Raw genomic sequence first — 27,334 nt, forward strand, 5'->3', positions numbered from 1 at the left:
ATTGGGTAAGAATACTAAAGGTACATTTCATAGTAGTGAAAGTAGATCCAAATGTATTTTAGAGCTCATTCATTCAAATTTATGTGGTCCTATGTCTATTGCGTCCTTGAGTGGTTTCTTGTATTATGTTATTTTGATTGATGACTACTTGAGAAAGACTTGGATCTATTTCTTGAAGATTAAAGAATCTGAAGAGGTACTTATGAGATTTAAAGAATTCAAAGCTCAAGTAGAGAACATATCCAGGAAGAGGATCAAAGTCTTGAGATCCGATAATGGAGGAGAGTACACCTCCGGTAACTTCCGTAATTTTTGTATTGAAGTTGGGATTAAGAGGGAGTTTTGTGTTCCCTATAATCCTCAACAGAATGGTGTAGCAGAAAGGAAAAATAGAACTATTGTGGAAGCAGCCAAAGCCATGATCCATGATTAAAATCTTCAAACTTTTTTTTGGGATGAGGCTTCTTGAACTGCTGTCTATGTTCAAAATAGACGCCCTCACCGTATTTTGGAGAAAAAGACACCCGAAGAAGCATTCACAGAGGTGAAGCCAGATGTAAGTCATTTGAGAATCTCTGGTTGTCTAGTGTATATACATATACCCAAAGATAAAAGGACAAAGTTGGAACCTTCTAGCAAGAAGGAAATATTTGTAGGCTATAGTGAAACATCAAAAGCCTACAAAATCCATATTCTAGGGCAGAAATTGATTAAGTAGAGATGTGACATTTGCATTCAGAAAATCCAAGGGCATCCATGAGATGGACAGTGAAGATTAAGAGCCTCCTCAAAATATGGAAGATGACCATACTCCTGAGATTCAGAGGGAAACTCATGAACCTGAAGAAGATGATGATCCAAATGAGCCCTTGAAACCTACTGATGGGCCTACTGACATTGGGATTGGTAAGAAAAGACCTCTTTGGGCGAGGAAAATGATGGAAGAGGCTGAAAGTTTTGCAGCCCCAAGAGGAACATTTAAAGAAAGTAAGAGACCTCATAAGTTCTCTAGGTATGTTGCATTGATGAGTCATCATTGAATCAAAACCTACCAATGTTGAGGAAGCTACTAGTCAACAGGTTTGGAAAGATGCCATGGCAGAAGAGTATCAATCAATTCTAAAGAATGATGTTTGGGACATTGTACCCAGACTGGAAGGTAAATCTGTTGTTTCTTCTAAATGGCTCTTTAAGATCAAATATGCTGCTGATGGTAGTATTGAGAAATACAAGGCTAGGTTTATGGCTAGAGGATTCCCTTAGATGGAGGGAATTGACTATGAGGAAACCTTTTCTTTAGTTGCCCGATATATTCAGTCAGGACCATCATTGCTATTGCAGCATCTAAAGGATGGAAGATTCACCAAATGGATGTAAAGACGGATTTTCTAAATGGTGTAATCGAGGAAGAAGTATATATTGAGCAACCTGAAGGATTTGTGGTACATGGGAAGGAGTCTCATGTTTGCAAGGTGAAGAAGGCATTGTATGGCCTTAAGCAAGTTCCACGTGCTTGGTAGGAAAGGATTGATCGTTGCCTGATAGGCTTGGGCTTCTCCAAGAATGATGCAGATTCAAACTTGTACTTCAAGGTAATTAATGGGGAAGCATTAATCCTAATTCTTTATGTTGATGACTTACTTATCACTGGAGAAGATCATCTTATTATCAAATGCAAGGAGTTAGCTTCTGAATTTGGGATGAAGGATCTTGTTTTATTGCACTACTTCCTTGGGTTAGAAGTTCGGCAAATATCTGATGGGATCATTCTGAGTCAGGGGAAGTACACCATTGACATTCTAAAGAGATCTGGTATGATGGATTGTAAATCTATGTCCACTCCTATGGAGACCAACTTGCATAAGTTAAGAGAGGCTGCAACTATTTTGGATATGGTGGATTCTACACTATACAGGCAGATGATTGGATCCTTGATGTACCTAGTCAATACTAGACTAGATATTTGCTATGCAATGAGTGCACTTAGCCAGTTCATGTGTGAATCAAAGAAAATACATCTAGTTGCAGCAAAACATATTCTGAGATACTTGCGTGACGTAGTTGGATATGGCCTGCGATATTCTTTTGATGTGGACTTGAAGCTGCATGGATACACTGATTCTGATTGGGCAGGGTGTGTCACTGATCGGAAGAGAACCTCTGGTTATTGTTCTAGTTTTGGTTCTACCATGATTTCTTGGTGCAACATGAAGCAGTCTTTAGGGGCACTAAGCTCTAAAGAGGCCGAGTATATTGCAGCATGTGTGGGAGAACGGGAAGTAGTGTGTCTTCAGAAGCTTTTTTGTAAGATTGTTTGGGCAATCCTTAGAGCCTACCATTATCCATTGTGATAATCAAAGTTGTGTAAAGCTCTCTGTCAATCTCGTGTTTCATGACTGAACAAAGCATTTGGAGATCAAGTATCACTATGTTAGAGATATGGTGGAAAGGAATGCTATTCAGTTGAGATACATTAGTACTGATGAGCAGACCACAAACATTCTCACCAAGCCTCTCTCCAGGTTAAAGTTTGTGTACTTTCGAGATAAGCTTGGTATGGTGGAGAATGAAGCCCTTGTTGAGATTGAGTCTCAACATCATTGATCTATTTATATTTCATACTAATGCATTTTCTCTTTGAGAGAGAAGTTTAAAGTCTAAGCTCTTGTTAATGCATTTCTCTTTGAGAGAGATTTGAGGTGAAAGCCCTTATTTCCATCCTCTGGTATGAGCCATGGTGGATTCATTCTCTGGGATGAGTTATGTCATGTGTGTGACAGCATGACAACATCACGTGAGAGAGTCCATGATGATTTTCTTGTACTTGCGTGTTCACCCTTTGGGATGAGCCATGGTGAATATCATTGTGAGGTGACGATCTCACAATGATGAACACTTGTGCATTTTACCATCATTGTGAGTTGATGATGTCACAATAATGGCTGATATCATGGTGAGGTGATATCTATTCTTACACCATCCATTGGAGAAGCCATGATGGTTGATATCGTAGTGAGGTGATATCTATTCTTACACCATCCATGGGAGAAGCCATGATGGTTGATATCACGGTGAGGTGATATCTTTCCTTTCCACATATGGGAGTAGTCATAGTGGTCAAACATCACGATGAGGTGATATGCTATCACGATGAGGTGATAAGCTTCCTTCATTCACATGAGTGTAGTCATTGTGTTAGTCATCACGATGAGGTGATGTGACTTGTAGAGATTGAGAAAGATTCCTCCCTAGCTAAGAGGGAGTGTTGATGTAATAGAGTCGGCTGTATCCTTTCATGGTCAACATAGACAACTAAATTGTCTAAGAGGCCTATCGGCCTTAGACAATTTAGTTATATCGATTTGCTAATACTTATTAATGTGCGATTTGTGTATAACATATAACTCTCGCCATCCTTGTATAAATTGTGTTTGTTATGATGTAACAAATCTCTAACAAAAAGACGTGATGGTTAAATAAGAAGACGACTTGTAGAAGAGGCGTGTTGATTGGAGACATCCATACATAGGTATAAAGATGAGTCTCATCTCTTCTCATAAGCATCGAATTAATACAATCATTACCTTCAGCAGTTCGTATCATCTACAACAAGCAGATTCACACTTCTCCATCAGCGATTCATATTGTGTGTATCTCCATCAAGGCTATTTACAGCAGTTTGAGGATCTTCAAGGCAGGTCGTAGAATATAGAAGGTGGATTTATCAGCATAGACTGATATACAGTAGTGCAGATTCCTTACTGTTGTCGAGGGTGATCTTGTATCATCACTTAGCTTCAAAGAGTGAAGCAACTTCTTGTAAAGACTCGTCTTATTGAAGGAATAAATATCTACTTTGTTGCTGTGTTTTTCACCTTCTAGAGGAAGGTTTTCCCAGGGTAATCTCTGTGCAAGTGTGTAATTTTTTTTTATTCAAATCTGATCGAAATTTAACACCAAACACTCTGAGATGAAAAATTGAGGGCTTCTTCCCTGTCCATGCTTCTTCAGGTTTAATATTTTGAAGCACTTTGGTAAGTGCCCAATTCAACAAGTAGACAACTATATAAATTGCTTCAGCCCAAAAGGATAGAGCTAGATCTACATCCTTAACATACATCACACCATTTCCACAATAGTACAATTGTGCCTCTCTGCAACACTATTTTGTTGAGGCATGCAAGTAGTGGCCAACTATTTTTTGATCCCATGTTCTTGTAGGTTGAGTGAAAACTCCTTACTAGTCAATTCTCCCCTTCTATTTGAGTGGAGGGCTTCGAGAGAGTGAGTAAAATACCTGTTTGCAATGGGTGAAAATGCTTGAATTTCTCAAAAGCTTGATCTTTGTGAGTCGAGCAATAGACTTGCACTTCGTGTGAATAATCATCCACAAAACACATAAATATTGGGCCTTATTATGATTGGGTGTCATAGGTCCGCATATGTTGGTGTACAACAACTCTAAGGAACTAGAGGCTTTTGTTTTTCTTTAGGAAAAGGATCCCAATGTTGCTTCCAAGCAAGAGAGTTGGAGCAAATAACTTATATGTTTTGCATGGGGGGAAGTCCTCATGCCATGTGTTTACCGCTACACTGGTAAATTAAATACAGGAAATAATAATGTACATGACATGCATACCAGACACGGCAGTAAAATATATCTTTATTCACACATTCAATTATTACATAGAAGAGACCAAAGATGGTCGGCCAAGGATTACAATAGATCCGACAATACCATGCCACTTCCTTGACAGTACACGACATATTTAAAGGACACTACGATTACCGAGAGGTACACAACCGTCAACCAACCGACACATAACTACTCGAGACTGACAACCCACTCAATACAATTAGTTAATACCTTGTCGGATAACAAATATTACCAAACATAACAATAGCCAATTTATGTCGACAACATCATTCCCCCCCAAAAGAAAAAGTTGTCTTCCAGACGACAAGCAAACATCAAGTAATATTCGGGAAGACTAACGAGAGACAACGACTTCGATTGGACAATCCCAACTTGTAGTGTACTTGCCAAATCAAATGGGGGTTTGGGAGCAGTGCCCTTCACAGGGTCTCGAGGTAGCGCCAACACCAAATTGCAACCTTCAAAACCACACGAAACCCCATGGCGTGCATCAATTTTCTGCTTTTCTAAGACGTCAAGAACAAGGCCAATGAAGTCAAAATTCTGGTCAAGGCGTATTCTCCCGTACGGGTATTGTGTTTTCTGACTTGTTCTCCTTCCATATGGGCTTATCCTCCTTGCGTACAGACTTGTTCTTTCGTACAGGCTTGTGCTTCTCTCTTGGCTGTACGATGCATAGGTGTGTGGCTTGAGACTCCCTTCATCCAACTCAACCCTTCCATCGTATGGTACAATACTTCCATTGTACGGCTCAAGAATTATCTTGTATGGTGCAACTCTTCCTTCATACGACCTAGAAATCCTTGCGTACGGTTCAACTTTTCTCTCCCACGGTGCAATTCTTCCTCTATACGGCCTAGCAATCCTCGCGTACGGTTCAACTTTTCCTCCGTACGACATGTTTATGGTTTTTGTGTACGGCCTTCTCCACACTCGCCCATACCATGTACTCACGTATGACCTTCTCTTCTTGACGTACGATATACTTATGGGTTTTCTATATGGCCGCTTCCACACTTGCTCGTACGGTCACACAACTTTTTGAGTGTAGCACTTACTCACTCGTACGGATTGGCCTATGGGTACCAACCGTACGGGGTACGGTATCAATGCTCTGCAATTTGGCTCCCTTGACCGTATGGATCTCCAGCACTCCGCTTCTCTAGTTTGTATGGTGTAGCTAGGGCTCTTAGCTTCATGTGGTAACCTCATCACGTCGACGCAACCTGGACTCTCAGGAGCCAACTTGCTCTTGTCTGCTCTGGATCGTACGGCGTATGGTATGGACTTAGTCAATCGTTCGACAACTTTACTCTCCGCGTACGGTGACAATTCTTCAAAAACTTCACTCTTGGTTCTTGTGGACCATACGCTCCATGTACTCTCGGCTGTTATGGGTTGTATGGTCAACTTACTCTCGGCTGATTTGAACCATATGGCTGAATTACTTTCAGCTGATGTGAACCGTTTAGCGTATAGTATTAACTTCTTCGAGGCATCTCCACCAGGCTCTACAACATCCAATTTCTGATCCTCGCCTTGTGAATCTTCTTTGTACACCTTAGATACTTCCCCATTCCCACTTGGCAACTGTTCGTACAACCTAGACAAACTAACGCCAGATGTGCACAGATGAATATCGTACGACGAACTTTGCACTTCCTCAATTTGGCCAATTTGTAGCATGTTACAGTTGGGGTGGAAGACTTCATAATCCTCCATCTGCCAGTGAAATAATCCATTCAGAGAACTTGTCTCATCCTCAGAGCAATCTTCTAGTTTGAGCACCCCTTCATCGTTGAGTTTCATGCCTTTCCTTCCTCCGTCCATACCTAACTCTCCACCCTCAGACTCAGAGTCCGAGGGTGCTAAGTCTTCACTCACCGCCTGATTCCTCAAGTCAATGATGTGCTTTCTCTCATCACTCTCGATCGAGAGTGTGTTTCGCTTCCAGTTATGATTCGCCTTGGCAGTAACCAACCATCCCCTCCCGAGGAGTGCATCGTATGCCTTGTTCTGTAACTGGATGACTACAAAGTCCAAGAAATCTTTTTGTGTCCCAATCATTACTTTTTGTGCCATCAATGTTCCGAACGGCTGGATGCCGTGCTGGTCGGCACCTACCAAGTGGAAGCTTGGCGACCAAAGATTCGGCTTCCCCAGACATTTCCACGTGTCTTCTGGTAGTACGTTTACTCCCGAGCCTCCATTGACAATGGTGTTTGTCAACTTCTTCCCCATTATTTCCATCTTGACGACCGTCGGCTTGCTCCCGATGCTCACCGTCAACAACATTGGATCACTGGACTCATTCCCTTTGGGTGATGGTTTTCTCGTTAGTTGCAGCATAGTTTGAAGAAGGTCTGCCACCTTGATGGGTACGGTTGTTTGTAGCACCTGCCGGACTATGTTCTTCTCTGACTCCCGCAATGACATACTTGCAGTTCCATTGGAAGTTACTCGTTCCTTCGCCAACACTTGTTCTACTTCGTCTTGTTCCTTTTCTGTACTAGAGTTTGAATACATCGCCTTCTTTGTTTGTGCTCTTGTGATTGCTAAAATTGCGACCTCTTGTTCCTCCACATCCAACATATTAATACCCTTCTGATTCGGGCAGTTGGTGTCTTCATGGTCACCTGGTCCACACCATTTGCACAATAATTGTATGTTGTCTTTCTTGTTATGGCAGTCTCTCACAAAGTGTCCCCATTCACTACATTGTCGGCATTGTATGATAGGATGCCCTCTAGAGTCTTACTGTATTTGGTTTCGCCCTCATTGATTTCCATAACCACTTGGTGATACATTCTGTGATTTCGATGGGCTGGACTCTCCCTGTGTGAAGAGACCTTGTGTACTTCTAATCTTCAAATTGTACGGCCACTCCTTGATTGAATGCCCCAACACTTGGGAAATTTCACAAAACGTATTTCTAGGACAATTACCTTTCGTGTGCCCGTCCCTTTTGCACTCAATACACCATAGTTCATTACCTTCTTTGCTGGTTCCTTTCTTAGCCTTCAATTCTTTCATCATTCTCAACATATCCTGTCGAAGGGCTCGTACGGTTTTGGATTCTTCATCACTGCTACCTTCGGTGCTCTCATCATCATCGGTCTTCCTCTTCTCTCGGGAGCAGGTTTTATTTTCACTCTCAATGTCCATTGCTCGATTGTACACATCGACGTATGAGGATGGAGGCACTACTTTCATCTTCTTGTGCAGTGAGGGTATCAATCCCTCCATGAACCACCTCTTCTTCAACCCGTCGGTTGGCTGGTTCTCCATCTTGTTCAATAGTTCTTTGAGCCTATGGTTGTAAGTGCGTACATTCTCATTTTTCCCTTGCTTAGTATTATAGATTTCGGCCACGATCTCATTATCATCCCTCAAGAGTTTGAATTCCTCTTGGAACTCCCTCTTCAGATCACTCCATCTCATCTTGTGTTGGGCATTGAGGTCTGTGTACCAGTCAATGGTGATCCCCCGAAGGGTGGTGCGAAATGCCTTCAGCCAGTAGTCCTTGTCATCTTGGCCATTTGCCTCCCAAATGGTTATGCATGTTTTGCAATGCCGTACTGGGTCCTCTGACCTGTCTCCGGTGAACTTTGGCAGTTTCTGCTTCTCCTGGGTGTTTAACATTGTTTTCACTCGGAAGGTACGTGTGTATTCGCCTTGTGTGCCGGACCTGGGTGGACTGTTTCGACCGCTACGTTTTGGTGCTTTCCTTGCACTCTCGGCCACGCAGGCATCCTCTACACGTCCACCTTCAGCGTCCCCAACACTTCGAGTAATTCCAGGTGTGTCGGACTTGAGTGAACTGTTCCGACCGCTACATTCCGGTGCTTTCCTTGCACTCTCAGACATGCATGCGTCCTCTACACGTCCACCTCCAACGTCCCAACACTCTGAGTACTTCCAGGCTTTGACTCGTCTTTATGCTCCCTCCGGCCGAGGGTCGGCGGATCACCTAATTGCTTGGTCTTGACCACCCCGTGGCCTCTTCTCACCTTTGATGGGATCTACGGACACAAATCACTCAAGGCTGACCCGATTTCTTTCAAGGCAACGACGCCAAAATGTTTACCGCTACACTGGTAAATTAAATACAGGAAATAATAATGTACATGACAATGCATACCAGACACGACAGTAAAATATATCTTTATTCGCACATTCAATTATTATAGAGAAGAGACCAAAGATGGTCGGCCAAGGATTACAATAGATCCGACAATACCATGCCACTTCCTTGATAGTACAGGACATATTTAAAGGACCCGACGGTTGCTGAGAGGTACACAACCGTCAACCAACCGACACATAACTACCCGAGACTGACAACCCACTCAATACAATTAATTAATACCTTGTCGGATAACAAATATTATCAAACATAACAATAGGAAATTTATGCTGACAACACCATGTCTCTTTTACTCAAGGCAAGAAGGTAGGCAAAATTGAGATGGCTAAATCGTCTTTGCCCAAGAGTAATGAATGAATTGGTTTTGGCTACAATGGCCTTGTCTTTATCAGTGACATCAAAAAGAAATATTTTTCTGTCCTTTGAAGCATGAGCAACAAGTTCTCCATTCCTAGCGTTATCTTGAATGAGACATAACTTATCACCAAAACTTTAAGTTGTGCTGTAGCAATTTCCTTGTGGATAGGAGGTTCTTTGTGAGCCTTGTGACATATGTAACCTTAATAGTTAACATTTGTGAGTATAGATTAGTAGTGAAATATTTTCAATGCCTAGTACTTCATAGGATACATATTCACCAAAGGCAACCTGCTCATGTGAAGTTGATGGTGTGAGAATATAAAACCACGTTTTTTCTCCTATCATGTCTTTGGAAGCACCAAAATCAACATACCATATAGGATTGTCAAAAGTGGATTCTTGAGTTTACATAGCATACAAAAAATCTTCTTCGTTTGAATCACTTGAGAAAACAACATTTCCATGTTGTCTATTATGCTTTTTTTGCCAATAGGTATTCTTCTTCTATTCCCCTTGAGGATGCTTTTATGGTTTTCCTTGGCAAGATTCACTATTTACAAAGGAATTATACTAGCCATGGTTTGCAAACTCACTGGCCAAGTGCTCATCAAAATTTTTTCCTGGTGAGATTTCTTGGAGTAAACTCGTAGAGTTGTGATGATGAGTTTGGGCGAAGTATGGAAATTTTTGAAACATCTGTAACCATTTTTTCATAATTTACAAAATGTTATTTAACGAAATGAATGAAAGAAACTAATTTACTTTGACCTAACCAGCATTCACACAGATGTAAAAAACAAGTAAAACTTATCTAAACATAGCATATATTTTAAGGCTGGAAATGTGACCAATATTTTCATTTGATAAACTTTGAATTGCATACATTCAGTTCTGCTCTGAAATGAAGATAAATACAGTCCTAACGTTCAAATCTTAGCTGAAATGACAATGCGATGAACTCCTGGAACCACTGTAAACTGGAATGATTAATAATATATATATAAACTTTGCTTGTTACTATTGATACAACCCCCTTTTGGTGATCCTTAACAGGTTGTGCTCAGCATATGAAGTCAATACTTATTAGATACTGGTGCAGCTAGGGTTTAAAACCCTCCAAACTCCTTCCAAATTGGTCGCCCAATCTCAAACTCCCCAAATATCTCCGTTTATATCTGTTCAGCTCAATTCTGAGTAGTTTTTAGCCACTAAAAAATGCTTCGAACTACTTGCTGGTTCCTTCTTATCAATAAATAATTGATAGAAGTTTATTAACAAATGATTCTTCTATTCAATCTCTACATCTTCTTTAAACTAGTACAATATCCACAAATTTGGAAATAATTCATTGACAATTCCACATCCACTTAGATAGCTAGGAGAGTTTTCATCTTTGAAACCATTCTTTGCTGTAGGGTTTTTGTCCTAAGGCAAGAAAGGTGAACACTCACTCACTCTCAAAGATAGGTTTTGAAAAATAAAATGCCATGAATCAATTTTTCTTCTCAAACTCTCCTTTTTGTACCCATGTTTGTATAATTGAAATATTATATTTTATTTTCCCTCTCAAAGTGATGAGTCATAGGTCATAGTAGTAGCGCATGATCCATGTAGACTGACTTGAGGACTATCTTTCTTTCGAGTTTCCAGATTGACCTTCATTGATGAGAAACAGCAATTTGACCCTTTACTATCTACGGGTTTGGGGTTATTGTGTTTCTACCCACCCTTAGTTATGCCACTATTGGTATTGGTTCAAGGTAAGCCATTGATGCTTATGGTGGTCGATCTAGAACTAGTTATGATGTTTCTAGCATTTGATCTCACTACTATGAAATCGAGCTATTGATTTGGTTAAGATGCTTACCTTGTGACTAGTTTTGTTGTTGGGCATTAGTCTAGATCTGGTGTTGGTGGTGCTACTATTGGTGGAAGGTATGCGATAGAAAGGAATTTCGTAGGCAAGAACCCCTCATCAAATGATTAGTATTCATCCTACCTCCTAGCTATAGTCATTATTCTGCCTGAACTCACCCCTCAATTTTTTAAAAATTTTTTTACTTCAAAAATGCAATAAAGAAGGAAGAGATGACAACATCAGCCAAGAATGCAAACTCAGTGTGAAGAGGGCAGTACGAGGAGTAGATCTTTTGGAGGAAGACACAATGCAGCTAGATTGGCATTTGCAGGGAACTCTTTGCTTCTCTCTTATCATAATCTTGTAAATATTCATAGATGGTAGACTGGGCTGCAATCCCATCTGCTGTCTATTCACAAACTCAACAGTCAATTCTACAAAATGGTAGAATTTTTGGCAAAAGATTAGTTCACAATAAGAAACGTCTGGGGCAAGTGTTCTCACAAATATTCCTTTCTAAAGCAAGATGACAGTGACAAGATTGAGCCAATATTTGTTAGTGACAGTCAGCACAACAGAGAGGCGGGTTTGTTAGCATTGTTGATAAGACAAGCAGCAAGAAAATAAATTTTGAAGAACTCAAGAGTCAGTCACTTGTGAGCTACAGAGTGTACTTCATGGTTTTATTCCATCTCTATGAGTGGTTGTTTTTGTTTTTTAACAAGACAATGACCAACGAAGATGGTCAATGACAATGGAAAATGCACTAGATGCAGTCCCAACAGAGAGTGCAGGTACAGTCAAAGAAGGAGCATTTGAGTTAATGGGTAATAGGCAGAGTGAGTGACATGGTAAGTTAGATAACAGTCTAAATACCACAAGGAGTCATGGTAGCAGCAATGTGTGAGTTTTCTTTCAACTGTCATTCTAAGATATAGATGACAGTTTTAAAAGGAATAAAGTACAACCGATGATGAAGGGGTAGTGATTGAAGGCACTGTTTTCTTCAAAAGATTCATAAGCTGACAGTTCATCCATAAATACTCAAGTTTTCATAGATTCCACAATCATGGAAGAATATATACTATTGACTTTACTATCCTTTCTAAGTGAACAGTTACACAAGCTTTCAAAGTCAAGTGAGCAGTTAGGGATATAACGAATCTTCTTAAAAAATGTATGACGGTCAAAGGGCACATGAAAGATGTTGAATAAGTTTGAGGGCTTGAAAGAATCCGTAGGTCTACTCAAAATATTTAATGATTTGATCACAAAGGAATATGGATAAAGTGCAACCAGAATAGATAGTTTTGCCAAGGCAGAATGAATGATGAAAGTTTCAAAAAGCAGAGATCAAATCATCAACAAAAGGCCAAATGACAGTGAAAGCTACAGGAAGAAACCAACATATAGTGCGCAAAACTGCTATGAGAATGTGTAATAAGGAATATAAGAAAAATATTTATAATCACTCTTGGATTTTCAACTTGATGAGAGATCACACCAAAGGGAAAGAGCTTGGATGAATGGGTTTGACAAGATTTGTAACTAATTTTCTAATGTTGCAAAGCATTCTAGTTCATTGACATCTTTGAAGTAGATGTTGTGAGTCAAGCATGGATAGACACAATATATTCAAAGAATGTGAATGGAGAGAGGATCACAAAGACAATTTTGATTATGTCTTTGCCAAGAGAATTATAATTTTCAAGGTAACTTCAAACTTCAAATTTAAGTTGCAAATTGAATGCTTTATTTTTAAACTTAAAAGTATTTAGTTCCATTGTAACTTGTAAGTTTGTAACTTTAATTTGTTTATGCCTTGTGCTTATTGGAGTTGTTGGTGAGGGTTTTGCACTTGGTGGATGAGGAGCAAAAACCCAATGAGATATACTTTTGAGGCTCCGGATAGGGTCAAAGAGGCCATTCAAAATTATTATAGTGGAAATGTAAGTAGATTTTATTTTGGGAGATCATCAATCAAAGGTTGAACAATCAAATCCACCAACCCATTAATGCGGTGGGGTTCCACCTCAACCCCAAGATATTCTTCTCCAATGCCTCATCATTTCATTGTACAATTATAATTATAGTTGTTATTAAAATACAAAGAGAGAATCCTTATAAGAGGATACTCGAAACCTTAAAGGAGAAAAACCCTAAAGAATTATAAGATTCCTAAGTTTAGCTTAAGCATAGAGTATAATAGACTAATAATTAAATAAATAATTATTAGCTAATAAAAGATTACTCGCCCTTAAGATGAACTTAGGGAGTAGCTAAAAAACAACTAAGGACTGAAAAAAATGAAAAAAATGTAGGAAGCAAAAATGGGTTCCGACAACTAGGCCCGATGAGGTATCCAAGTACAATAAAATCTCTGTACAGTGGAGAAAAAGGAGAAAACCCTGTGGGAACAAAACTCCTCTCCAAGAAGAGATGAAAGCTCAAGTGAAGGACTAATAAGCCTCCAAACAAGAGTGTTCCAAAAGATAGGAACAAAAAGAAGAGAATGAAGAACACCACTGAAGCATGAAATAGCTGCAAACATTGTCGAAGAGTAACTGCTGATTTGAAGAACCTCCATTGAAATAAAACAGGACCAGGTAGAGAAGACTGTAATCTGCATGAGTGCCCTCAAATGACACTACTCGAATCGGATGGCAAACAAAGGCAAACAACTGTACTCGAAGATACAGATGACATAAAACACCAAAGCCTGAAGAGATGATCAATTGAACCAAGGAAGCATTAGAACAACATGAAAAACCTCCCCATAATGCTGAAAAGGGAGAGGGACAGGGACACTAAAAAAAATGGCCAACAAGAACTGCATGACGAAGAACCAGGAACAACGAAAGTGCAGAGAAAGTACACAGTGTCGTGGAAGGAACACTCATGTGACAAAGGTAGATGTCAAACAAAGACAAACATCAACCCCCCATGACACTTTATAAGTAGTGCATGTACAATAAGGCACAAGATTTGCAAGATCCCAAGTACACAATGCATGATGGCACTTTATCTCAGTGCGTTTGCATAAATAAAATACTACAATGATCAGAAGAGACAGAAGACTGAAAACGGAAAGAACAGCCAAAGACGAGACATCCTACTCAAAGAAAGAGATCCCAAGACTTGAAACATCCAAGATATTCACCAGAGTGCTGAAAAGCAAAAAACTGAATAAAATATACGTGGAACAGAATCTGGAAAGAAAACGCATATGAATGGAAAGAACACAGAACAAGCTTTCCAACGATATAAAGTTTTTGAAAAACAGAGTTCGGATGCTCAAGTTGTCTCCCGGAGTGCAAAAAAGAACCTTTGACTTTGACAAAAAAAAATGCCATCATAAAAGAAAAATCAAAATTTCAAACCTCCAGATCTAGATAGAGCTCGGAAAGAGCTTTCCGACGATATAAGGTTTTTGAAAAAGCGCCTCCGTATGACCAAGTTATGGCCAAAAGAAAAAAACCCCTTTTTAGGGCATAAATAGGGTTAAAAAATAAATTTTAGTTTACTTTTTTGTTTGATGAAAATTTTCTGACGCATTTGCAAGTACAGGCGTAAGGATTTTTGTGCCTCATAAAGCATGCCAATGAAAAAATCATGCCCCAGATGCCCCTGTCATGGAAAATAGGCAAATTATATATCAAAATTCATGGAATCAGCCTTCTGAATCCAACTTTGAGGTCTTTTTGGCACTAACATGTACCAAAAAATCAGCTACCCCCAGAAATGGAAAAAATACAATTGCACAAACCTCCGAATACACAGATCTGAAGAACAAGGACCATAATCTCTCATGAAGAGAACAAGGGCATGCCGATTTGGAGCTCTGATACCATATTGGAGTTGAGGAAAAATCAACTATACAGCTCTCAAAGATCACCTGCATGCAAGCCTGTCACAGATGGAGAGAAGCAAAATAGCTATGGAGGCCAAAATTCAGAGATCCAGAAAAGAGGAGTCATATTGATTGTGCAACAAGAATGCAACTCAATAATTACAGTTGTTATTAAAATACAAAGAGAGAATCTTTATAAGAGGATACTCGAAACCCTAAAGGAGAAAAACCCTAAAGAATTATAAGATTCTTAAGTTTAGCTTAAGCATAGAGTATAATACACAAATAATTAAATAAATAATTATTAGCTAATAAAAGATTACTCTAACAATAAGCAATCTTAGGGGATGTTTTTTTCTTCACCATCAATTGTCTAGGAAAGATCCACCTAGACACCAAGTAAGAAAAAAATGACATTTTATATTTTTTTCAATCAGTAAACTACAACCATGGGGGTTGCTCCCATTTATATTAACAAATAAAAGTTATTCTAAAATTTAGGCTCTTGAATGCTTCAAAAGCCCACACATACAAGGCCGTCAACAAAATCCTGGCTACAAACAAAGATATACCCAAAAGTAGGGGTTCATTACATTAGGCCTAGGGACCTCAAGAAACAAGAGGATCATATTAATTGCTAATGCTACTTAAATTATGCTGAGGTCTTAACACCAAATTTAGAGCGATATTGTAATTGCTCTTTTTCCCTTTCTGCACAATCTAACCACACATGTCTACCCTCGTTATCCTTATGATGCACTGGGGAATGAGAGGGATGGGGAGATGAGCTCTCATTGCCAGAAATGTCAGATCCTACATCAATCAAAATGGGACTAGAGAATTTTTGGCATTAGGGTCTTGGGTAGAATTTTGGAGTGACTTAAGAGTTAATTCCTCACTACATTTTGAAGAGGCCAGGGAACCAAAAGCATCCTCTAAAGGACTTTGAATTACCTCTGAAACCAAAGAAGTCTTAGCTTCTTGAAGATTGTTTTTATTCCTATTGTCATTAAATGGTGAGGGGTCTTTTTTTTTGAGATACGATCAACAATGTAATGCTGGGGAGAAGCATCTTTCCACTATGACGCTTCTCACTTGGACTAATTTTTAATGTTTGTATGGTCCACTACAATATGCCTAGTTTGTAGCATCTCCTTCACCAAAAAGATAAACCTTTGAAGTTTAAGGGTTGAGACCATCTTTGACCAACTGCATTTAGAATTATTTCTACTACTAAACCCTTGGAAATATCTAATTCCACCACAATCCAAGCAAAGGTTGTGTGAATAAAGTCTGTTGATTTTTTGTTTGTTGTCAGAAAGTCGCCAATGGAGTTTCTAATGGCAAAAGAGCAAGAGCATTAATAAATATTTCTCACGAGTATAAATAGATAAAAATGGTGTCTTTGTCCTTCTTGCTATCAAATAAAACCCCTTGCAAAGGGATAACTCTCTATTTTCTCTTTCATGAGGGGCATCCAGGTGTAAAAAATTCATTTGTGTAAATTTGGTAGATTGGGCCACAAATGACTAAATCTTCTACTAAACGTATTGTTAGCAAAGAAAACTTCATTTTCAAACACCTCTATTTTTAATGTATTATCAAACTTTAATTTGATGGACTCACCTGTAATATTCCCACTATTTTTTTTTCAGAGCATAATCACAATCACACCAATCACCCGTTAGGGTTAGAATAATGCAATCCAAACAATTGGAAGGAACCCTACACTTTCTGATCACCGAGAGCCCAGATTGGGAAGGCGAGAGCATACAGTAGCAGGGGATCATTAGAGATAATTTGCTGAATTATTGAATACAATAACGGGCGGCAAGGCGGCCCCTTTCGTTTATCCAGCGGGAAAGCAAGGAACCTAGCAGTAAACCAGCCAAGAGAACAATACTTCAACACAAATCACTCTACCGCAATATTTCAGCGGGAGAACTGAATTACAAAACAAACTCAACTCATCCACTTATGCAGTGGGAGGATCATTACAACCAATATCACTCAACTGCTTATGTAGCAGGAGGACTGAGTTACAAAATATCAGATATAGGCGGCAAGCCAGCCTCTTCCACTTTTCAGTGGGATATGAAGAATACAATCCAGAATGGTTAGTAGTACTACTACTTAACCTTACAATAGAGAGGAAAGAGAGAGTAGAAGTATATTGCTGAACACATGAGATAATGATCATCAAACTAACTCAACACCAAAAACAGCAGGCTGAAAAATGCATAACCAGCAACCCATAAACTCACTAAATTGCTCATAAATCACTCAAATCTTCTTCAATTCACCCCAAATCACTCCCAAACTAACACTAGACAAGAAGCAACTAAGAACAAACCAAAGAGGAGCTACCAAACACCCCAAAACACCCTACACGCATCCCAATGCACTCACCAAAACCCACGCCTAGCTAGATAATTTCAATTTGCAATATAAAATCTAAAACTCCAAATATGGTGTTGCAAACTTACAAGATATATCGCCAATAGCATAAAGAAGGTTTGAGCCTGTACCCAAAATGACCAGTCGCTCAGGCAAGGAGGTATGATCGAAAACTTCCTTCAGCCACAGGAAACCAACAACTCCAAAAAACACACCACACTCCAAAATACTGAAAAATACGCACTGAAAATGTCACAAGAATACACCACTTAGCTAGGTACTATGTCTCAAGTACGAAACTGGTGATACGAGGGAGCTACACTCCGAAGCTTCAAGTTCATACGCCAATCCGACAACATAATGATGCAATTTTTCAAGATCCCAAAATGAGAGCCCAAGGCTCATATTTATAACTTCACGCTCCCCCAAATTCAAATGCAAATGGTGCCCATACTTAACTCAAACTCCTTTCATTTCATTTCAAGTCTTCACCCAACATGGCGCCCACTTCCCTTCTTCCTAGGCAAAGTTCGAACTTTACCTTTGGTGACGATTTTTGCAACATAAAAACATAAAACATGAGATGTTTTATCATCCCAAATTGCCAACAAAAATTACGCCATTGACTTAGGAAAATAACACATTGATATCGGATAATTATTTTTCCCTAAGTCATCCTCAATACATTTAATCTAAAAATACAAATATTTAAATATTAAACCTTAGAACAAGGAAATAATATTTAATTAAATCACTTATGACTCCCATATTGATCATCAACAAAACCAGGATGAAGCTATTGTCCTCATTTTTGTTTTAAAAAATGGACCATTACATAAAAAAATTGTCAAAAAATGAAAATTTTACTCTAAGGCATGTTTCTCGAGGCAGAATTTTGCCTTACCCCTGGACTGGCTTAATCCTCAATCCATCCTCAAACCACGTTTCGAATTTCATCGCATTTTGGGTTTGTTTGCTATGTTTTTCCTTCAATTTCGGGTTTTTTCTCCCTGATTGCAAGTGAGAAATTTTCCTTAAGTTGCAAGTTTTAATTTTCCCTTTGTTTTAGTGTTGTAGGGAAATTTTTAGTTAATTACCAGTGCACTTTATGAAAATAGAACTTGTAACTTACTTTTTATTTCCCCCTTGTTGCTTTTTGTCTTTTAAGTCATTGTAGGAACTTTTTAGGCATATTACAAGTGAACTTTAAATTATCAAGTTTAAATAAAACTTGTAATTCATTTAAAAATTTCCACTTAAGTGATTTTAAGTTATTGTAGGGGTTTTTCACCTCCATTACAAGTTTTATAAAATCACTTTAAGTTGTAATAGGGATTTTATTTCCCTATTACAAGTTTTATTTTTAAGTTGTTTTTATGACTTGTAAAGGGAATTTTATTTTCCCTTTACTAGTCTTTTGTTTAAAAGCTTGTAAAGGGAGTTTTATTTCCCTATTACAAGTATTTTAAACTTGTTTGCTCTCAAAAACCCGATTTTGCCTTATGAGGGGAAAAGTGAACATTTTAAACATGTAAAAAGGTTTGAGAAACCCGATTTTCCTTATTCCATGCATTTTAAACTACTTGTTCTTTCCCAAGAACCCGACCAGCATTGTTGAAGGATTTTGTTGACAATTTCCATCGATTTTTGTGGAGAAATCTTAGGAGGAGGAAGGCGTTTTGGATTCCTTTCTATTTTCATGTATTTTCCAACTCTCTTCACGTTATTTGGAAGACATTATCGCTGGTTTTATGGTGTTTTAACAGCAAAAACATGTTTGAAAAATGCCACGATTTTTCTCATCTAAGTGCCACGAATCTTACTTCTTCCAAGTCGTTTTTGCTTGTCTTGCCTAGGCGTGGAGGTTGGATGTCTTTTTTGACCGATTCTTCATGCTATTAATGGGCGTTTTGATACATATGGCGTTTTGGCAAAAACGTGGTTAGGGTTTTGGAATGTGGTTTATTATCTATTTAAGAGTTTTCCTCTCTTCTTTCAAGAATTGTTTCTTGCTTCTTGGAGGATGTTTTGATTGATCAAGGTATGTTCTTTTCCTTTCTTCTTTGTTTTCATTTCTTGTTTTTGGTTTGTTTTGATTTCCTTGGTCAATTTGTATATATGTTAGTTTTGTTAGTTCTTGTCTAAAATCGGTTTTGTGAGAGATTTTCCTATTTGTTCCAAGTTTGCAAAGCAATTTGTGAATTGCATTGTCTTTCCCCATTTTCCCTCTTTGCTTGCATTCGGGATTCAAAAACCCGATCGTAAGTAAGATGAAAATAATTGATCTTCCCCTTTGGTTGGAAAATTTTAACCATCTTTTGGTGAAATTCCAACTTTTTAAGTTGGAAAAATGCTCATTCTTTCAAAATCAGGTTTTTAAAACCTGATTACAAGTTGAAAGTTCTTCCCATTTTCATCAAGATGATCTTCCCAAAATATTTTCCTTGTTCACAAGATTCATTCCCATCATTTCCCACATATCAAGATCCTTATTCCCACCATTTCATCCACTCATTTCACACCTTCATTCATTTTTCCCATTTAAAGTCTACTTGTAGTTAGCCATCCAAAACTCGAAATTGGTCCAAAATGCACTCAAAAAACACTTGAAAATGAGTTTTAAAAGTCCAATTATAAGTGCAAACTTGTGTTTACCCATTACACATATGAAGTTGCATGCTTGTTCTCCACAATTGCAAGTTAATGCTCTTGTTTTTCCCACACATGTAATGCAACTTCCAGAACCTGAAATTCACTTGTGAGCCCATTTTTGCATCAGTTTATCCCTTCCCTTGTCAGTTCGGTTTGCACACACGATCTACCAAATCAATGGATTAAGGCATGGGCCTTATTTTGCAAGCAGATTTCAAGATTGGAAGATGATACAAAGAAGAGATACAACAACAATTCATGGTTGAGAGCATAAAATGCTTTCAAGACAAAGATGGCCATGACATGAAAAGTGGAAGGCAGCCCTTTCCCTCCTGAAAATCCAGTACTACCCCAAGCAAGAAGATAAGGTTGAAGTTCGTTGGCCAAAGACACAAAGATCATTAAGGATGCAAATTCCCGTTGCAGTTCAAGATGTCTTCACTAATCCAGAATACTTCAAGTTCTATCATCCTAAAGCAGCATGAAGATCATTACAGACAAAATATGATGTAGTTAGAGTTGTGTCTTTAGACACATGGAATAGTTTTAGTTATGCATTTGTAATTTTGTTTTGACAAGTTACATGTAAAAAAATAACTTTGTAATTGCAAGTTAACTCATCAATTGCACTTTTGTAATTACATGTAAAGCAACTACAATTTGAGTTCAATTAGGACTGTAGTTGGAATAAGTCATAGCTAGTTGTTGAATAAGTCTTGGTGGTTGAGAGAATTTCTCAAGATAGTTAGGATCCTCCCACCTTTTTCTCAAGACTCCTCTCCTATAAATACTTGAGGGGGTCTATTGTAATTTTTATCTTTTGGCAATGCAACAAAATTCTGCTAGTTTGTATGTGCACTCTAAGACTTTGAGCTTAGATGTAAATCAGATTGCTTTCAATAAAAGAGGCAAGTTGTGTTGAGAGTTTGTGCCAATTCAAGTTGTTATGTGACGACATTTTCTAGACTTGATTGTGAGTTTTGTTCTATTGTGAAAGAGGGATTTAAATTCAATCTTGCACACTTTGAGCTACTAATTGTATGTAGAGTTATATGTTTGGTTTTCAGATTTGGCCTTGCAGACTTTGAGCTGCTTATCATAGCTGAAACTAGTGTGGAAAGCTAAAGTGAGAAGATAGCTTGTAGACTTTGTGCTGCTTCTATTTTTAAGACTTGTGCATGTAAGGTGAAGTGCATCTTATAGTTAGACTTTGAGCTGCTACATATTGTGCTTAGTTAGCAGAAAATCATCTAAAAAGGTTGATAGGAGAATAGATAGTTGAAGACTTTGAGCTTTATTTCTATTTTCCCGTCTCGGGGAAGTGACAGAGGTCTTTGTGCCTTCATGGAAACTTTCCTTCCCTTTATGTTCCAAAAATCCTACAAAAAAAAGTCTCATTTCTTTATTTGCTGTTATTTATTTCCAATTGCTATTACTTTTCTGTGAAGTGAGGAGTATAATTTTTTTTGAAAGAAGAAGACTGTTGTCCCACCCATATTAGATTAACTTAGTTTGTAGATAGGGGGAGCCTTCCCTAAATTAGGAGAGTATCATACTCACACACTGTGGTTGAAACCACAATTTTGCACATCCCCCAGGTGTACAACATTTTCAACCAATAGAAGTGGACTAAAGAAGACCAAAGAACTGCTGTAGGATCAGGACCCTGTCCACTGCCAAAAATAGAAATGCTCCATACTACCACTTACTAAAAATAGTAAGTCATGAATTACTTCTCGGAAAAGCATGATCTTTGCACCCAAAGACAGAGCTTGGAAAGCTCAGTAAGACATCATCATCTAAACAACCACCCCCTAACTTACTAAAAATAGTAAGTTCTCACTTCACCAACGTTTGAAACCCTAATTCTCCATTCCACACAGCCTACGGGTCTCCGGAATAGGCCAATGGACCACTAAAAGCACGTCATTGAGAAGGGGACATTACATCACCTGAGTTTTGCGCAATCTTTCTGATGTCGTAGCTGTGGGATCTTTGGAATTTAACACATAGTTAGGGGAAGGATAAACCCTAGCTTTGACAACATCCAAAATGATGCCCTAGTCATGGCAGTGCCTAACTCGTTTGTCAAGCCCTTAACCTCCATGGCTAGTCGCCGATCAACCATAGGCCTAGTTGAAGCACTAGCAACAAATTGCTCAATTGAAACCTCACCTGTAGCGGGCAATGGCACAACCCATGAAGACACTAGTCACGTGCCCTCCAATAGCATTTTCCCCACCAAACAACTCACTAGAAAGGTTGCCGTCAACCCGAGTAGAATCACCAGAACCAGAGTTAGAGGCCCAAATGGTTGTCGTTGCAAGATTAGAACAAAGGGCGGAAGTATCAAAAGCCTTCACTCTAGTATTTAAAAGATTTGGAATATTAGCTTTAGAGAGTGATGTCAGAGACACTTTTAGAATCCTGCCCACCTTAGATTTTCCAAGCCCATATTTGGCATCCTTAGGCGACAAGAGAGAAACAAAGTTCAACCCAGAAGCTATAGTGAGGAAAGACTTAATGAAAGCTTAACCATGGGTCGGTCTGGAGAAACATGCATCCATGCCATTAACAACCCTTCTTGTCACAAGCACTTAAAGGGAACTGGTGGAGGATAGAGTAGTAGAAAGAGCAGAAGTTGATTGATGAGTGGGAGTAGGAGCTGATTTAAGTAGTGGGAGCCATCTTTTTTTGTATGGATACGCTTTTTATACTTATATAGTCCTCCATAATTTTAATTCTACTCAAATAATAACTATTTCACATCCTCCCCTTTTTACTTCTATCTCTTTACATTATTTACTATTTTTATGTATCCTTGAAATTAAAAGTTGTGTCATCTTCATATATTGCACAAAGAAATTTGTGTCTACCGTTTTCAAAGTTTTATATCTTACAAGTTACAAATTACAATTATTAATAAAATACTGCTTGCTCACAAACTCTTGATATTTTATTTGTAGGGTTTTTGGTGGGATGATTGGGGTGGAAATATTCCAAACCTTCAAAAGGTAGCCCCTCAAATTTTGTCCCAAACTTGTAGTGATTTTGGGTGTGAGTGCACTTGGAGTTTGTTTGATGCCATTCACATGAAGAAGCATAATACGTTGACTCAATAACAACTCAATGGCCTAGGTTTTTGCACTAATGAAGAATTCTTTTTGGAGTGACAATTTCTAGATTTGAGTGTTCTTTACTAGTTCTTATAGGCATTCGTGATTCCTCCTTGTTTACCTACACATATAGGCTTTTGCGTTTCCTTTTTCTTTACCCATGCTTATAGGCTTCGATGATTCCTCTTGCAATTTTTTCTGGGTCTATACATGCCTCATTTGAACGTGACATAAAATATCAAGCAGCAAAAGAAGCTTAGACTCTCTTGATGTGTTTTTGCCATGTTGGCTGCAAGGCTAGGGCTTTGGTCACTAACTGTTCTTTTGCTGAATTGGCTAAACACAAGCACATCTTTTCACACTTTGCGCGACCTCTAGATGCCTTTGCAATCCTCTTTCACCATGATTCACGGGATTCCTTATCTTCAAATTTTCATACATAGGCACATGGATTTTTTTTGCTCTGATACCATATTCAAATTGGGAGGGAAAAAACAATGTATCTTTCAGATGAGGCAAAATATAGATAAATGAGAATGGCTGGTAAATAACCAACCAGGCCAGACATACTTGACTAACTAACTATAATCATGGCTAGTAAATAATCAACCAAGCCGTACGTACTTGACCAACTAACTATAACTATAAGCATCTATTATGGTTATTATTCATGTTAATAATGTTAGTGACATATTATTAACATATTACCGTAGTTAATTGTTTTATGCATTTTACTATTACAACAAAAAATATGGTACTGCTAATAACAAATTTATTTTACTGGCTTATGTGCTATTTCCTATTTTATCACATAAAGTTGACGAGAGTTACTGGTATAGGTTTATAAGGACCTTGCTTGTATGTGCAGGGTTACCATATGAGTATAATGCAGTGAATCTTCTGAGAGGCGAGCAATTTAGTGAAGGTAGGATCACCAACTGTTAAAGTTAATTGTTTGGAAACAACAATTCTTTATGAGTGTAGTGATTATGTAGTTAAGGAATAATAATCTTACTGTGGACAAGTAACTGCAAAAGTACACCTACTTCTGAATAGTTTCAGCCTACAAATGATACATTATTGCCATTCCTTATGCAGATTTTACAAAATTGAATCCTCTTCAGTTTGTTCCAACTTTGGTGGATGGTAATGTGATTATTTCAGATTCACTTGCCATACTACTGGTAAGTAGAAAAATCAACGCTGAGTTCTTAGTAGTTGGTGATATTACGAGGTTCCATGTTATTATAATTATATGTATTAAGCTTAGTTTAACTGTTGTCATCTATTTTTCCTTTCCTCATGTAGACATTATAAGAAATACTAATTAACAAATCTTGTGCTTCAACAGTACTTGGAGGACAAGTATCCCGAGCATCCGCTTCTCCCAAAAGATCCACGCTTAAAAGCAATCAGCTTGCAGGAAAGTGTTTTTCTTACTCATGGTCCTTCATATTGCATTTTGTCTGTGTTTTAATTCTTGCAAATATTTTGATTATCTCTGACTGTATTAGTAAATATTAGTTCTATTTTTTTCCTTGTCCCATTCATATGCATCTCTAATTGATAAATAGGAAACTATTTCCAGTCGTAGGACAATTTCAAGAGATAGGGAAACAAGCAAGACGCGACATCTCCTGAGTATTTCCCAGAATGGAGGTAATGTGTGGAACATTTCATGGATGTAACCAACCAGTTCCTGCATACTGGGACAATTATATATCCCAAAACCAATTAATTTGATTGGAAAATTGGGCAGGGTGGAACTCACCATTAAGTGAAAATAAACAAAATACTATATTAAAACTAAAAAATAGCAGCAAAAGCTTTGGTGGTTGTGGTGTACTAGTAAATGAGTAATACTTGTATGCATGAGACTGCATTCAAATTCCCATCCTGTGTTAAAGGCAACCTAGAGCCCCAAGGACAAACAAGCATAGGGTGTTAATGTTAGTCATGTTAATGTGAGATATCCCTAGGGATTTGGGGTCCCATCTATGCTTTTGATTAGTGTAGGCCTGGTGAGTTCCCAGGTACATAGGAAAAAAAAACATAAACAATAGAATAGAAATTAAGTTGCTGGCTCAGGTATGGGGTTGCATATGGGTTGCCCAGTATGGAAATTGTTATCCTTGGTTTTGGTACAGATAATATATAAAAGTAACCATAATTTGCAAAGAGAAATACATAATTGATAGTTCAATGTCAAATGTCAGAACAATTAAAGTTAGAACTTGACTCATTTGAACCACAAGTAACTGTAGTGCCACTCCTAGTGGCACCCAAGGTGGCACACTGAGGGGTTACATCTCAATTGTCTATCACCCCTTGCTTGTAGTTGCTTTTTCTTATTTGATAGGATGCACAAGTTGGAAAGCACATAGACCTACACTTTATATTTTATTTGCAGCCAACTAGCTGTGTGTAATTGAGTGGATAAAGGAGTGTGTACTTTAGTTCTGCTCAGCCAAAGAAGAATTCGTAATCTGTTGAAATTGGAGACAAGTCAATACTAGAGGGAGGAACTAATAGAGACTCTAAATCTCTATAGCATCAAAAAAAATAGTAAGATTGCTAAAACAATGTTTGTAGTTGTGACAGAATTTTGGTTGCAAGAGGTTGAAGAAAAATAGAACCTTGCCCATGGAGGTACCATCATGTATGAGCATCCTTCTTGTACTTGTCTTGAAGAGGATGGAGTGTGATTCTTTGATGAGACGGAGCTGCAAAATTCACTCACAATAGTATCCTCCACATCTGGATCTAGGAAAGTTCTTTGGAATAGAGTTTTGAATCCATAGCCAACTTTTGCATTGCTAAATGGTGCCACTCTTTTGGGCAAATGAAGTATTTCCGTGTAATTTTTAGGAGGCAATGCAAACACAAGGAGATGAAAGGGCATGGTCATTTTGTTCTGAAAATCAACAATGATTCTTTGACCCTTTTGCAAAGTGTTTTTGTGGGATTATTCTCCTTGGTTTCTAATATGCACTTTTTTTTTGTTCAAGTTTTTGACCTATGGCTTTAATGATCTTTCTGTTTTCAATAAAGAACAATAGTAGAATCCAACAGTGTAGCAGTATTAGTTCACACAAAAACATTGAAAGATGATAGAATAATCAAATTAGATGTGATGTGAAACTAGGATGTGGAAATTTTAGAATATGTTTAGCAATAGATCCACTTTGAGGGGACAACCTCTTTAAATCACTCTTCCAAGAAATTAGTTAATTTATGATGTTCAACTGCGTACCTAATTCCTATGTATAGATGAATTTAGGGTAGAGTGACCCCTAAAGCCCTAATTAAATGTCTAGATAGAAATTTAAACTAAGAAATTGCCAAGCAATGCTCAAATATAATGTAAGTCACAAATTAGCAAGTGAGTAACCATAATACACTTATAGGCATTTTTGAGGCTTGACATGCCCTTCCTCCCCCTTAAGTATTGTCCTCAACACTTGATAGTTATAGGTGTTTTGCATATTGCCCATTCTCCTAGGTAGATATTGGTAGGTTCTTCCATTTGATGAGACACCTTATGATTGCCCTATCTCATAATTGCTTCATTGATGTAAGAGCATCTTGGGGGTAGTACAATGCTACATCACCCAAACAAGAATGAGTATTGTACGTAGGTGTAGACAAAGCGAGTCCTCTTTGATCAAAGTTTATGTTGAGAAGTATTGAGGCCTCTTTGGAATGCCACAATGAGGAATGTGAGATAGATTTAGGTAAAGATGGATTGTGCAAAGAGTGATTGAATGAAATTGTGGACTTGGTACAAGTTGTGCAACCGAGGTTGGATTTTGTTGATGTAGATAGAAGAGAATTTGCACTAAGAGATGATACAAGTGATGTGAAAAAAGCAAGAAAATAGATTTTTTTTACATCGACAACGTTAAAGAGCAAGCTGATGAATTGCAATTAGGTGTAGAGGAAGATATGTTCATGAAAGCTATTGCAACAATTGGAAGAACTAGTGTGGAAGTTCTGATTTTCCTAGGTATATTCAATTCAAAGGAACTGATAGACTGGCTTATAGAGATGGAAAATACTTTAAGCTTGAAGGATAGTTGACCCAAGGAGAGTAAAAGTGGCTCAACCAAAGTTGAAAGGTCATGCAACACTCTAGTGGAAGGAGATAAATACCAAGAGAAATATAAGGCACAAAGAAAATATTACTTCTTGGGACAAAGTGTTTGCTGAATTGAAAGGCAAACTTCCCTTGGCAGATTAGTAGTTGAACCTGTTGAAGAAGCTACGAAGTTTGGGGTAAAGAGCTCAATATGGAAGA

General features: G+C 38.2%; 1 protein-coding gene across 1 annotated transcript in view; it reads left to right on the forward strand.

Moving 5' to 3' along the window:
- The window catches only part of LOC131075090 (glutathione S-transferase 2), a 220,333-nt gene that overhangs the window by 59,980 nt on the left and 133,019 nt on the right, over positions 1 to 27,334 (forward strand). Inside the window, exons 3-5 of the mRNA XM_058011911.1 lie at positions 23,906 to 23,962; positions 24,136 to 24,221; positions 24,389 to 24,457. Coding sequence (XP_057867894.1) covers positions 23,906 to 23,962; positions 24,136 to 24,221; positions 24,389 to 24,457 — 212 coding nt within the window. The remainder of the gene's footprint in view (positions 1 to 23,905; positions 23,963 to 24,135; positions 24,222 to 24,388; positions 24,458 to 27,334) is intronic.

Source organism: Cryptomeria japonica, chromosome 3, assembly GCF_030272615.1.
Source record: "Cryptomeria japonica chromosome 3, Sugi_1.0, whole genome shotgun sequence".
NCBI lineage: Eukaryota > Viridiplantae > Streptophyta > Pinopsida > Cupressales > Cupressaceae > Cryptomeria > Cryptomeria japonica.